Source organism: Pristiophorus japonicus, chromosome 14 (genome assembly GCF_044704955.1).
Source record: "Pristiophorus japonicus isolate sPriJap1 chromosome 14, sPriJap1.hap1, whole genome shotgun sequence".
NCBI lineage: Eukaryota > Metazoa > Chordata > Chondrichthyes > Pristiophoridae > Pristiophorus > Pristiophorus japonicus.
Window position 1 is genome coordinate 14,883,267 of NC_091990.1, and position 14,363 is coordinate 14,897,629.

A 14,363-nucleotide genomic window follows, 5' to 3' on the forward strand; every position below is an offset into this window, starting at 1 on the left:
CCATGTATTATTTTATATAATCCTTCAAAATCCCTTGGGGTAATTTTATTGAAAAAACATGTAGGCTGCAATTCCTGTCCACTAATTTTAGCAAAAAAAATAAATATTAGTAAAGTGGTAATCTACTTTATCACTAAAATTAGAGAAGCCAGAAATTTCAAGCTCGTGCTTCCAAAATTGTGCTTTCTTTGTTTTCGTCTCGTTTGACTCCAGTTGTCAGAAGTGATAACTGACTTATTGACAATTATCTTCACACTGTTATCAGATATTTGCAGTTGTTACTTGCAATGTGTGTGTGCATGCAGAGACCCTGACTAGTATAAACGAATTTTCCAATCCGGGTCGGAAAACGGTGCAGGAGCCTGATTTCAATATTAAAATTATGCCTGTGCTCATTGGATATATTCAAGAGGGAGTTAGATATGGCCCTTACGGCTAAGGGGATCGAGGGGTATGGAGAGAAAGCAGGAAAGGGGTACTGAGGGAATGATCAGCCATGATCTTATTGAATGGTGGTGCATGCTCAAAGGGCCGAATGGCCTACTCCTGCACCTATTTTCTATGTTTCTATGTTTCAGGCAGCAGTCAGCCTAGATCATTTGAGCAGTAGCCTGAATGCTCATGCAGATCAGCCGCGCGCTTCTGACCTGCTACATTGCTTATTAGGACCATAAATAGGCGAAACATGTTAATTTGACATCCCTCATTATCTGGACTGATGCATGAAGAATGGCAACTTGAGCAAAGTACCAGATGACTTCAGGAAAGAAGGGGAGAAATAAAATGCCAGGCAGGACTACAGGCTTATTAATAGTCAGTGATTGTAGCAAAAGTTGTAAGTTTGTCATGGGAAATTTTGCTTACAGTCCTATTCCTGTGATGCCAACACTTGTCTCCAAATTCATATTTTCATGGGCTTAGCTAGAAAAGCAGCACTGCATTTCTGGAAATTAAAAAAAACTTGCTTTTACAATGCACCAAGAATAACACTTCAATTATCATTTCTGGGCCATAATTTAAATGAGCTGTGCACTACATGGTACTAGTTGCTCAAAGGAGCTGCAATAAGTGTATTTTTCAGTGAACACTATTTGTGAACCAGTGTTTTTGAATTATATTTTAAAAATCACTGATCATTTTTTAGTATCTTTATGCTTGACAAAGCTACAGTCCTCACAATAATTCGTCATTGTTTTTCTGAGGCGAATATTGTTTAGTGCTGTGTTACCTTGAATAGAAGAGCTATCAGTACCAACAAGTTTTCATTTGAAATGTTTTTAGATGACAGTGAAAACTACATTTAGTTAACCTCTAGTCAAGAGCTCAAAATTTAAAGCCTTAATAACACCAGTTCTTAGTCCTTGTCCATCTCTCGATCTTTCTTTCCAGACCGGACTTGCAGCAGTTGACAAACAGTCTGAAGTCAATGGGAGCTGACTATGTGATCACAGAGGAGGCACTCAGGAAACCAGAAATGAAAGAATTATTTAAGGTAGCTTTTGGAGAAGTTTCAATTTCTATTGCCATGTCACTAACCAATCAATAGCTATGTGTTTGGATCATGTCACAGAAGAACAAGGCTATATTTCTACTCGAGCAATTGTTTCTAACGGATCAGCTGCTTATTGATTTTTACCTGAAAGCTTCTTTTGCTGCAGTAAATTGCAGGGTGTAGGCAGGCGTGTACATTGCACACAATATTTTTCCTTTTTAAGTTGGTTGTTGCAGCGAGTTTGAGCTCGCATGAGAGGAGCATAGGCGGACTGGGCCAAGGTTGGTGCCAGCATGTCAGTAAACAAATGCAGAAAAAGCTAGTGTAAAAATAATGGAAGTGCTGGGAGTTTGAAACAAGGACATGGAGCTGAGTGGTCAACTGGGTGTCTGTGGAAACCCATCACCGTTTTAAGAATTTGTTATTCAAGTTAATATGCAATCACCACTCACCTATAATGTTTCTGCTTGCCTAATATAGGAGTGCAAATTCTCTCCCTCTTAACCTAGGTTCATAAAGTTCATAATGTTAGGTACAGTTAGCAGACCCATGGTGTTACAAATTCAGGTTTGCAGTAAGTACCTTCTGTAGTTCAGTAGTGTCACTAGTTTCCATAAGCGATCAGAAAGTCTTATTTCAGTGAGAGTTGATATATTGATGTAGGTTCTCATGCAATCTCCAGGTAACTCATTTCAGCAGCTGTTCTCTCATCACCTATGTGATGAATTTAAAATTCTCATCCTTATGTTCAAATCCCTTCATGGCCTCGCCCTCCCTATCTCTGTAACTCCCTCCAGCCCTAAAACCTTCCACGATATCTGTGTTCCTCCAATTCTGGCCTCTTGCGCATCTCCGATTTCTATCAGACATCATTGGCGGCCGTGCCTTCAGATGCCTCGGCCTTAAGTTCTGGAATTTACTCCCTAAACCTGTCGACCTCCGAATAATTTAAGTATGTTTTCTAAATCAAATCAAGATTTTTTTTTTAATCCTGTATTGTACGGGTGAAAGAAGAGGGTGAAAGTCATTTATACCTTTCTAAAAAAAAAGTTAAATTTAATGCAGAAGTGTAGGTAATATGTCAATTACAAAAATGTGTGAATGGTGGATGAGAAATTGTTTGATTGGAAAGTAGCCTGAACATTTTGTTGCTTCTCTGCGTACATTTCATAAAAGTAGATCAGGCTTTCTGTTGAATAGTCCTTGCAAACCAAATGTACGAAGATCATTCTTTACAGGCTGACAATAAAGAATTATAAACTTTGGTAAGGTTGCCCTGGTAAATTCAAGCAGAGAGACATGGCGTACTTACACTAATAATTTATTGCTCAAGCAAATTTGCATAGAAACATTCAGCTCCTTAAGCCTGTGCTACCATTCAGTTAGATCACGGCTGATCTGTACCTCAACTCCATGCTCCTGCCTTTGCTCCATATCCCTTGATACCTTTACCCAACAATAATCTATTGATCTCAGTCTTGAAAATGTCAATTGGCTCAGCAACCACAACATTTTGTGGGAGAGAGTTCCAGATTTCCACCATCCTTTGTCTGAAAAGTTTACAAGGCAGTCATTCCATAATTTACACTAATTGTCTGTGCTGCTGATTTCAGGCCCACTTTCAACCTATTGGAAAAGCACCCCTCTAACCCTGAATGTCTGATTCAAGGTAGGGACCAACCTCACATAAACGTAGATTTTTTTTAAGATTAAATCTCTATCAACTGTGAGGCACAAAAAATGTGTTCTAAAATTAACCAAAAAGGCACCGTTTTAATATAAGGTTAAAAAATTTCCAGGAGGCAGGGGTAGTGGGGCTTTCCTTGGGTCCTGTTGCCTATACATGTGTCGGCACACTAATAATAATAACAACTTTTATTTATATAGCGCCTTTAACGTAGTAAAACGTCCCAAGGCGCTTCACAGGAGAGTTATCAGACAAAAAGAAAATTTGACACTGAGCCACATAAGAAATTATGGCAGATTATCAAAAGCTTGGTCAAAGAGGTAGGTTTTAAGGAGTGTCTTAAAGGAGGATAGAGAGGTAGAGAGGTAGAGAGGTAGAGAGGTAGAGAGGTAGAGAGGTAGAGAGGTAGAGAGGTAGAGAGGTTTGGGAGGGAGCTTAGGGCCCAAACAGGTGAAGCACAGCCACCGATGGTTGAGCATTTATAATGAGGGATGATCAAGAGACCAGAATTTGAGGAGTGCAGACATCTTGTGGGATTGTGAGGCTGAAAAAGATTACAGAGATAGGGAGGGGCAAGGCCATGGAGTGATTTGTAAACAAGGATGAGAATTGTGAAATCGAGGCGTTGTTTAACCGAGAGCCAATATAGGTCAGAAAGCACAGGGCTAATGTGTGATCGTGACTTGGTGTGAGTTCGTACACGGGCTGCTAAATTTTGGATGACCTCAAGTTTACGTAGTGTAGAATGTGGGAGGCCGGCCAGGAGTGAGTTGGACTAGTCAAGTCTAGAGGTAACAAAGGCATGAATGAAGGTTTCAGCAGCAGAAGAGCTGAGACAGGGGCGGAGACGGGCAATGTTACGGAGGTGGAAAAAGGCGGTTTTTGTTATGCCGCGGATATGTGGCTGGAAACTCATTTCAGGGTCAAATATGATACCTAGTTTGCAAACAGTCTTGTTCACCCTCAGATTGATGCTAGGGAGAGGGATGGAGTCAGTGGTTAGGAAACACAATTTGCAGCGGGGACCAAAGATAATGCCTTCGGTCTTCTCAATATTTAATTGGTGAAAATTTCTGCTCATCCAGTATTGGATGTCAGACAAGCAATCTAACAATTTAGATACCAAGCAGGGTTTGAGAGAAGTGGTGGAGAGGTAGAACTGGGTGTCGTCAGCGTACATGTGGAAACTGACTCCATGTTTTCGGATGATATTGTCAAGGGACAGCATTTGGATGAGAAATAAGAGGGGGCAAATGACAAATCCTTGTAGGACACCAGAGGTAACGATGCAGGAGTGGGAAGAGAAGCCATTGCAGGAGATTTTCTGGCTACAATTAGATAGATAAGAATCGAACTATACAACTGCAGTCCCACTTAGCTGGACGATGGTTGAGAGGTGTTGGAGGAGGATGGAATGGTCAGCTGTGTCAAAGGCTGCAGACAGGTCCAGAAGAATGAGGGGGGATAGTTTACCTTTGTCACAGTCACAAAGGATGTTATTTGTGACTTTGATGAGAGCCGTTTCGGTACTATGGCAGGGGCGAAAACCAGATTGGAGTGATTTAAACATTGAATTCATGGACAGATGGTCACGGATTTGGGAGGCGACAACGCATTCAAATACTTTGGACAGGAAGGGAGGTTGGAGTTGGGGCAATAGTTAGCAAGCAAAGTGGCGTCAAGGGTTGTTTTTTTTTAGGAGAGGAGTGATGACAGCAGATTTGAAGGAGAGGGGAACAGTACCTGAGGAGAGAGAACCGTTAACAATATCAGCTAACATGGGAACCAAAAAAGGAAGTTGGATGGTCAGCAGTTTAGTGGGAATAGGGTCAAGAGAGCAGTAAGTGGATCTCATGGACAAGATGAGTTTGGAGAGATCAAGAGGGAAGATCAAAGAGAAACTAGAGAAAGATGAGTTTAGGGCTAGGGCAGGTGGGAGCCTCAGATGAAGTTTGGCCCTGAAGGAAGGGAACTTGCAGAGGCAACTGATCACTCAATCTTTGAGACAAAGTTGTTCATTAGTTTCTCACACTTGCTGGAGGTGATTGTGGTGGAGACAGGGGAGGAGGGGTATGATAGGATACAATGCTGAATCTGCTGTCATCATCCTTATTAACAGATTATCTGGTCAATATCACATTGCTGTTTGTGGGAGCTTGCTGTGCGCAAATTAGCTGCCACATTTCCCACATTACAACAGTAACTACACTCCAAAAGTACCTCATTGGCTATAAAGTGCTTTGAGATGTCCGGTGGTCATGAAAGGCGCTATATAAATGCAAGTCTTTTCTTATTAAGTTGTAGCTGCGATGATTACTTTTGATTCCCTGTTTCTATTCCATTGAAAGCAAATTCAGGATGCCACTTTCATCTACAATCCCTAACTTATAAGCTAAATTTAAAGGGCAGAATTTTAGTCGAACTCAATTAGAAATTGCTTGAAAATACTGGCAAGTGAGCTGACTTGATATCCCAACTCCATGATCTGGGTTATATTGCATCTCCGTGCAGACTTTCATTGAGAACAGAGCTGTCCTACTGTGAGCATAGTGCAAATGGAGCAAATTATCTTCGCACAGCAGCATGCTCAATGGAGAAAGCATTGCCACACTAAGTAAATACTGTAAATTAGCTTAATTGCATGAAAATACAATAGACGCACAAGCCAAAAATGCGGCACAGCTTTATTTCACTTATTCCCTCTCTTCATTTAAAGACGCTGACACACATTGGGGCAAGTTCCACAGGTGCCAGCAGCCTTCTAGTAACTAATCCACGTCCCAATTTTTCTATTCACGAGCCTGGATGGTGAGTCCTATTGGTGGGAGGATGACATACAAGAGCCCAATCCTCAACAATTATGCTATCCACAAATAGCTTTTCTCAGCAGGGGAACTCTGATCATTTTTCCTCAGATTGACTAGTGCAGCACTGGCCAAGAGTGGAACCTGGGACCTTCATAATTTGTATGGCTCAAAGGTTTATGCCCTATGTTAGGAATTTTGCTTCCACCAATTTATAGATTTAAATATATTCATCCCAATGAGGGGTGTTCTGAAGGTAAGAATCAAAAATAATGATTGTTGAAAATGTTTCATTAAACTTTGTGTCTGTTACATAGAAAACATGTTTACAGTAGGAGTGTATTTACAAAGAAGAATCCTCGCACATCATAGTTGTCGGCCAGCTGCTGTATCTCCTGTGCTTTCTCCATCCACCACCTGTTCTTTAGGTCCCGGGTTTTTTGTTGGACCTCAACCTTGAGCCGTCTGTAATGCTGCTTTGCTGTTCCCGAGTTGGGTTGTTGTTTAATGCTCTGCGCTTGCAATCTATTAGCTCGTGAATCTCCTGATCATTCTCATCAAACCAGTCCTGGTGTTTCCTGGTTGAGTGACCGAGCATCTCTTTGCAGGCACTGGTTATGGAGGCCTGGAGGGGAGACCAAGCGCTGTGGGCATTCTGCGTCTCAGTCATCAAGGCACGCCAGGTTAGCTGTGAGGTGCTGACTGTATAGGGCTCTCTTAGCTGTGTCCTTAAGTGCCCCGGCATTGACTTTTTTGCGGCACTGCTTCTGCTGCCCCCTCCGCTTAGGGGCTATGTTGATGTCAATGATGAATCGGATTAGGCGGTGGTCCGTCCAGCAGTCGTCAGCTCCTGTCATGACTGGACCGTGGTCAAGCAGGGCTCCATTATCGCCCCAACCCTCTTCTCAATCTTCCTCGCTGCCATGCTTCACCTCACAGTCGACAAGCTTCCCACTGGAGAACTAAACTACAGAACCAGTGGGAACCTGTTCAACCTTCGACGTCTCCAGGCCAGATCCAAGACCACCCCAACCTCTGTCGTCGAGCTCCAGTACGTGGACGACGCTTGCGTCTGCGCACACACAGAGGCTGAACTCCAGGACATAGTCGACATGTTTACTGAGACATACGAAAGCATGGACCTTATGCTAAACATCAATAAGACAAAGGTCCTCCACCTGCCTGTCCTCGCCGCACAGCACTGCCCCCCCCCCCCCCCCAGTCATCAAGATCCACAGTGCAGCCCTGGACAACGTGGACCACTTCCCTTATCTCAGGAGCCTCCCATCAACAAGAGCAGGCATTGACGACGAAATCCAACACTGCTTCCAGTGCGCCAGTGCAGCCTTCGGCCGCCTGAGGAATAGAGTGTTTGAAGACCAGGCCCTCAAAACTGTCACAAAGCTCATGGTCTACAGGGCTATAGTAATACTAGCCCTCCTGTATGGCTCAGAAACATGGACCATGTACAGCAGACACCTCAAGTGCTGGAGAAATGCCATCAAGGATGTCTCCGCAAGATCCTACAAATCCCCTGGGAGGACAGACGTACCAACGTTAGCGTCCTCGTCCAGGCCAACATCCCCAGCATTGAAGCACTGACCACACTTGATCAGCTCCGCTGAGCAGGCCACATAGTTCGCATGCCAGACACGAGACTCCCAACGCAAGCACTGTACTTGGAATTCCTTCACGGCAAATGAGCCAAAGGTGGGCAGCGGAAATGTTACAAGAACACCCTCAAAGCCTCCCTGATAAAGTGCGACATCCCCACTGACACCTGGGAGGCCCTGGCCAAAGACCGCCCTAAGTGGAGGAAGTGCATCTGGGAGGGCGCTGAGCTCCTCGAGTCTCGTCGCCAAACGCAGGCAGCGGAAAGAGCGTGCGGCAAACCAGCCCCACCCACCCTTTCCCTCAACGACTATTTGTCCCACCTGTGACAGAGACTGTGGTTCTCATATTGGACTGCACAGCCACCTAAGAACTCATATTAAGAGTGGAAGCAAGTCTTCCTAGATTCCAAGGGACTGCTTATGATGATGATGATTTACAAATAATTGTGCAGTACTGAACTCAGTGACATGAGTTGATGGGTCGTGGTACTGTTGAGAAACAAAGGATTACTCCAGATATGGAGTGAACCTTTGGTTTAGTGATAGCATTCCTGCCTCTGAATCAGCGGAAACGTTTCAAGGACACCCTCAGAGCCTCCTTGATAAAATGCAACATCCCCACCGGCACCTGGGAATCCCTGGCCCAAGACCGCCCAAAAGGGGGGGGAAGAGCATCCGGGAGGGCGCTGAGCACCTCAAGTCTCGTCGCCGAGAGCATGCAGAAATCAAGCGGCAGAAGGAGCGTGCGGCAAACCAGGCTCCCACCCACCCCGCTTGCCTTCAACCACTGTCTGTCCCACCTGTGACAGAGACTATAATTCCCGTATTGGACTACACAGCTCCTGAGAACTCACTTTTAGAGTGGAAGCAAGTCTTCCTCGATTCCGAGGGAATGCCTATGATGATGATGGTCCTGGTGATTTGAGACCGGAGCTCTGGCTCTGAATTCTGGGTTAATAGCCAGCAATATACTTGTGTCTGGTGGGTGTGGGTGTGTCCCACCCCTCATCTTATGGGTTGTAGGGGCCCATAAAACTCTCCCACCATATAGGACTAACTACTCTATAGGCTGTTATAATAATGGTTCTAAGGAATGTGTGTTCCATGGAAGGTTGTTGCCTGACACACTGTTGATCAGCCTGCAAATTCTTCCACTACTTAACACAGTTCATCAAAAGAAGAATGCGATGATACAAATCCAACAACCACTCCAGTTATAAATATCTTGGTGTTAGCTGGGTTGCACTTGAAATTGGGTAAATGTAAATGCTGTCAAATGGAACAGAATAGTACCCAGCAAGATTTTGCTTAAGCAGGTCTCAAAGCGTTTTGGCAGGTCATTATTGTAAATTCTGCATGAATATTTTTTATTGTTTATGTTGTCAGTTTGATACTTCTGTGTATTTTAGGGACAAGGTATGTGATTAGCTGTGGAATTGGAAAAAACACAAGACAAAGATGAAATCTAAGCTCTAGTTACTTTCAATCCTTTATGCAACCGTCCGAATTGAATGAAAAAAGTCTTCAAGTGAAACTTGTTGCTTTGATATTCCATTTGCACAGAGTGTTGATCATCATCATAGGCAGTCCCTCGAAATCGAGGAAGACTTGCTTCCACTCTTAGAATGAGTCCTTAGGTGACTGAACAGTTCAATACAAGAGCCACAGTCCCTGCCACAGGTGGGACAGACAGTCGTTGAGGGTAAGAGAGGGTGGGACAGGTTTGCTGCGCATTCTTTCCGCTGCCTGCGCTTGTTTTCTGCATGCACTCGGCGATGAGACTCGAGGCGCTCAGCGCCCTCCCAGATGTACTTCCTCCACTTAGGGCAGTCTTTGGCCAGAGTCTCCCAAGTGTCGGTGGGGATGCTGCACTTTATCAGGGAGGCTTTGAGGGTGTCCTTGTAACGTTTCCTCTGTCCACCTTTGGCTCGTTTGCCATGAAGGAGTTTCGAGTAGAGCGCTTGCTTTGGGAGTCTCGTGTCTGGCATGCGGACAATGTGGCCTGCCTAACGGAGCTGATCAAGTGTGATCAGTGCTTCAATGCTGGAGATGTTGGCCTAGTCGATGACGCTAATGTTGGTGTGTCTGTCCTCCCAAGGGATTTGTAGGATCTTGCGGAGGCATCATTGGTGTCATCAATGAATCTGGACTTTCAATCTCTGACATGGTCATTGCCACTCCCATCAGATCGGCTACCCAGCCTCCAATCATAACTGACTCAGAACGCTCGCCCAGAACTGGAGTTGAACTGAGACGATCAATTCGTGAGCAGAAAGCCCCGCACCGTCTTAACTTGTAAAAAGACTGATACTAAGATCTTGAAGGGAGATGTTGTCATGTATGTATGCTTGGGGTTACTAGCCACCACGGGGGGGCGCCACTGTCAGAGGTCATTGGGCTGTACACACGTGTGTGCGGGCCAGGTATATAAAGCAAACCACCATACAATGTGGGCACTTTGGGCCCGAATAAAGTTGAGCCAGGTTTGCACCTGAGTGAGTTTACAGTATTTAGGCTATCGAGTTACATACATAATATTTACATATAAACCCTTTAAGTGTCATAAACGTCTGCTTTGTTTGTGCAGATAATTTCCTCTCTGCAGATCAGCATGATGTCATATTTGTGTGACTTTCCTTGAATGCATTAAGTACAATTAAATAGAAACCAGAGGAAAAGAAGCTTTTGAATATGTGACCAATGTTAAAAAGCATTAAAGAGGAATCTGCTGCAGCTTATATATTACATGAAATGAAATCATTACAGAATACAAGATTTACAAGGATGATACCAGAACTGAGAGGGTACAACTATCAGGAAAGACCGAACAGGCTGTAGCCTCTTAGAAGACTGAAAGGTGACCAGATAGAGGTCTTTACTATTATGAAGGGGTTCGATGGGGTAGAAAATATATTTCCACTTGTGGAGGCGTCCAAAACTCAGGGCCATAAATATAAGTTGGTCACTAATAAATCCAGTAAGGAATTTTTGGCATTTAACAAAATTGTGGATAAATGGGTTCAGCAGAAAAAGTGCATATCAATTATATTGATCTGAAAAATCTTCACTATTATAATTTACAGAACCAAATTATACTTCATGCAACACTTGACTGTGCCTGCTCATACTGTTTTCACTTTCATACTGTATGGGAAGAACTTAAATGCATTTGCAAATATTTACAGTCAAATTAGGAAATTAGCTTGTGTGTAGGTAAAAGGTGCTTCTATTCATTTTTTTTCTGCAAATTTAAATTGGACTGTTGAACTGACATGTATGGAATGTATTTGCTAATTTCTTTAAAAGAAAAAAGCACATTCAGCTTTTGATGCTGTTCCTACAAGCAGAAAGTCCCAAGACCTCGTCTGGCTCTGAATGGTGTTGGAGGCAAAAGTGCTACAGAGATCCTACGGCATTTAGAGTAAGTAACAAAACTACAGCAGACAGAATTGCCAGTTTGAATTAAGGATGTGCATGCTATAGTAAAAGGGATTGTCAGTGGGTTCATCTGAAAGCTGTAAGCCTTGAATGAACCTGAAAGGAATGCTCAAAGGAAGTTACTCATGTATTTGCAAACTGGACTCTAGCAGTGATCCTGACGGTTTTTGTATTAAAACTTTTATTCGCTGACCCAAACTGATGCAAGTTCAACTTTGTATTGTGTATGTTTCATTGTGTGCCGTGTCTTGCCCCGGTCACTATTTACAACTCCCCTCACCTTTCCCAGTGGCTTTTGATACTCAAGAATTGCTCTATATGAAACAAAATGACTCTTTCCGCTCTAGCAGTCCATTCAAGCAGCAGATTCACAACATAGTTGAAGCCATTGTCCCGTAGCTAATCACAAATTGCAACAAGGTGCTGTATCTGGTCAGTTTGCTTGCCAATCGAGCTACCAGCCTACAGTCTGCCTACATCAAGGTTTGAAGACTAATATCCAGCTTACCTTACAGGGTACCTTCAATGGTAAATGTGCCATTGGAAGCAGTTCAAAAGCATTATTGGCCTCTTTGACAAGCTTTGGGTCATCTGCCTTAATTTCTCAGTTTGTGGCTCGGCATCAGATTTTTGGCTTATAATACTCCTGTGAAGTGCCTTGGGACGTTTTACTACGTAAAAGGCGCTATATAAATGCAAGTTGTTAATGACATGGCACACGTGCTTACGGCACTGAAATCTCCAAGGGCAGAGTGGGAGTTTTGCTGCCTGCCAAGAAGACTGCAATGGCCAGCTTCTGCAGAGCTGGTATATCTGCACAGCAGAAGTACGGTTTTGATGTCAACATAAGGATCCTTCTGTTGAAAGTCAGAAACCACAATAATAAAGATGTAAACATGACTTTATAATAAGTGTATGTGCATTTGTTGCACTGAAATAGCTCTGCAGTGTTATGCAGTGGATGAATTCAGCACCACAGGAGCATTGCAGGATTGTTGTTGTTGAAAGTGATTCAATAATAATAAACTGTGGCTTACTATAAAGTACATTGAAACAAAATTTTAAATCTGGTCTAAGGTCCTGTCATACTGGATCATGGTCATGAGTCAGAACAATCTCAGGGGCTCTGGCTCTTTGCTTTATATGTTGAGGCACCCTGCAGAGACCTCCCCCTTTGACTTAATCCCAAATGGCTTTGCTTAATGGAGTTCTTTTTTTCCTCATCACAAAATTTTAAATCTGGTCTAAGGTCCTGTCATCCTGGATCATGGTCATGAGTCAGAACAATCTCAGGAACTCTGGCTCTTTGCTTCGTATGTTGAGGCACCCTGCAGAGACCTCCCCCTTTGACCTAATCACAAATGGCTTTGCTTAATGGTTCTTTTTTCCTCATCACATGTTAATACATCTGGTTAAGTGGCAACAGGCAGTACGAATGTGCTGATTCAGATATTTGTGAAATGAACTCCATTGAAGCAGGTTTGTACCATGTCCCCTAGAATTACTCCGCTTTGAACAAATGTGAGCGTCCTTTCTGAAGCACCTTGAGTGATGGTATGAAGAACATTCAAGCTTTTAAATATGGTAAGGACGGGGAACAATGATCAGCAGAATTGAGAACACAAGGGACAAAAACATGATACTGGCAGTACTACATTTGGGATTTGGTAAATGACAGCAAATCTTATAAATTCTGCACTGATCAATCATAATGTTGTGCTCTGTACAGTAAACACAAGATTGTGGCTAAATATTTGTTTTTAATACAACTTCAGTTACCAACAGGCACTCTTCTTTTGTGTTTTTCTATTGCAGGAAAGGAGGGACTATAGTAACATATGGTGGAATGGCAAAACAACCTGTCACAGTTCCAGTGGTAAGGAAGTCTGTCTGTTTTAAGTATTAATTCTCATTTTTGTCATCTGTGGATTTCTTCTGGTCTTTGTGCAGGGACATGGAAACAAATGCAGGAGGATTTATTTCTTGTGAAACTGAAAATATTGTCTTTTTCGATGATTTTGCTTGAAATACCAGCCATTTATTTACAGAGCCACAACACATAACGGCCAGAGAAACCATCCCCCACTGGTGGTCTTGGAGCAAACAGCAGCTCTGGCTGAAAAAGCAATCAACCTGCTTCCCAACCTCCATCAGTGGCACTCTGAACTAACTGATAAGATGCATAAGACCGATGTAAGGAGGACTCTCTCACTGATATTTAGCACCTTCTGCTTGCCGGCTTGCTGCTGTAAGGCAGGTCTAATTGGGAACTCAATGGAAGGGAGTCTGTTGAATCTTCTTTATATTTTGGATTGTTATCTTATAAATAGTATAATTTAATTACACCCAGGTAAACTGTCCCAATCTGATTGTGAGGAAGGTATCTTCCTTTTTCTATGTGGGCTTGATTGAGTTTATCCTGATACATTAATGGTACATTGGGATTCCACAGTTAATGATGGTGCTGAAAGAGCTAATAGCCTTTCCTTTTGTAATTCATGAAACACGACTGAACAAAGAATCAGTTATCTAATAGAAAATAGTACAAAAATGCAATCAAAAGTTTTCTAATTTTTCTCCGCTCCTCTCCTGCTGGATTACGGTTGGGCTGACTAGCATCTCTCTAGTGAATTATTTGTGTGTGAGGCTAAACGGTGAATCTTTGCTGTGTATTCAGTGTGGGGGGGAGCATCACCGCTGTCTCAATCCTGTCGTCATCCAGTGCCCACCATGTATACTTCCAGCAGGAGATGCTGAATTCCCATTGTAAATGGGGACCCTGAACGATTGCTTTTTCCCCCCTTTCCTAAACCGGGATTCCAAGGCTAATTTTAGCATGCCTATTGTTACAAATTTAGGGTCTACCTCATATTGTCTTGGGTACAGCAGTACTGGTTATTCCCACATAAGTGGTTTGTGCATCTTATGTTTAGTGGTGTTCAATATCAAACTACATTACGTAAACCAGGAGTATAACATTAGGACCCCTGGTCATCTGAACTGGATATTATGTATTTTGCATGTACATTCACGTGTGCTTCTCTAGTTTTTCCAAAGCGAGACTGAAAACATTTGATAAGATGAGGCCATGTGCAAATCATTAAGTTCCTTTATTTCACAGTCAGATTAACAGTCAAATCAAGCTTACTTGGCTCAATCACACTTCCATCTTCAAAAACATGGAAAGAAGTAATCAACAGTGCACCCTGTCCCTTTCATGACTGAGTTTTTTGGCATTACTTTTCTTTCAGACTACTTATAACTGCAAAAACTGACCTGCAATTTTAGCTTCCAGTTCTGTGTCTCATCATCATCTATTCAAAGCCGGA

At 42.9% G+C, this 14,363-nt stretch overlaps 1 protein-coding gene across 5 annotated transcripts in view; it reads left to right on the forward strand.

Moving 5' to 3' along the window:
* The window catches only part of mecr (mitochondrial trans-2-enoyl-CoA reductase), a 103,829-nt gene that overhangs the window by 69,424 nt on the left and 20,042 nt on the right, over window positions 1-14,363 (forward strand). For 3 of the 5 annotated variants that reach the window (XM_070898924.1, XM_070898922.1, XM_070898926.1), the window contains 3 exons: window positions 1,390-1,492; window positions 10,941-11,017; window positions 12,850-12,910. In XM_070898924.1, the coding sequence (XP_070755025.1) occupies window positions 1,390-1,492; window positions 10,941-11,017; window positions 12,850-12,910 (241 nt within the window). Of the gene's footprint in view, window positions 1-1,389; window positions 1,493-9,694; window positions 9,911-10,940; window positions 11,018-12,849; window positions 12,911-14,363 lie in introns of those variants that run through there. The other 2 variants (XM_070898923.1, XM_070898925.1) reach the window with 2 other exon arrangements.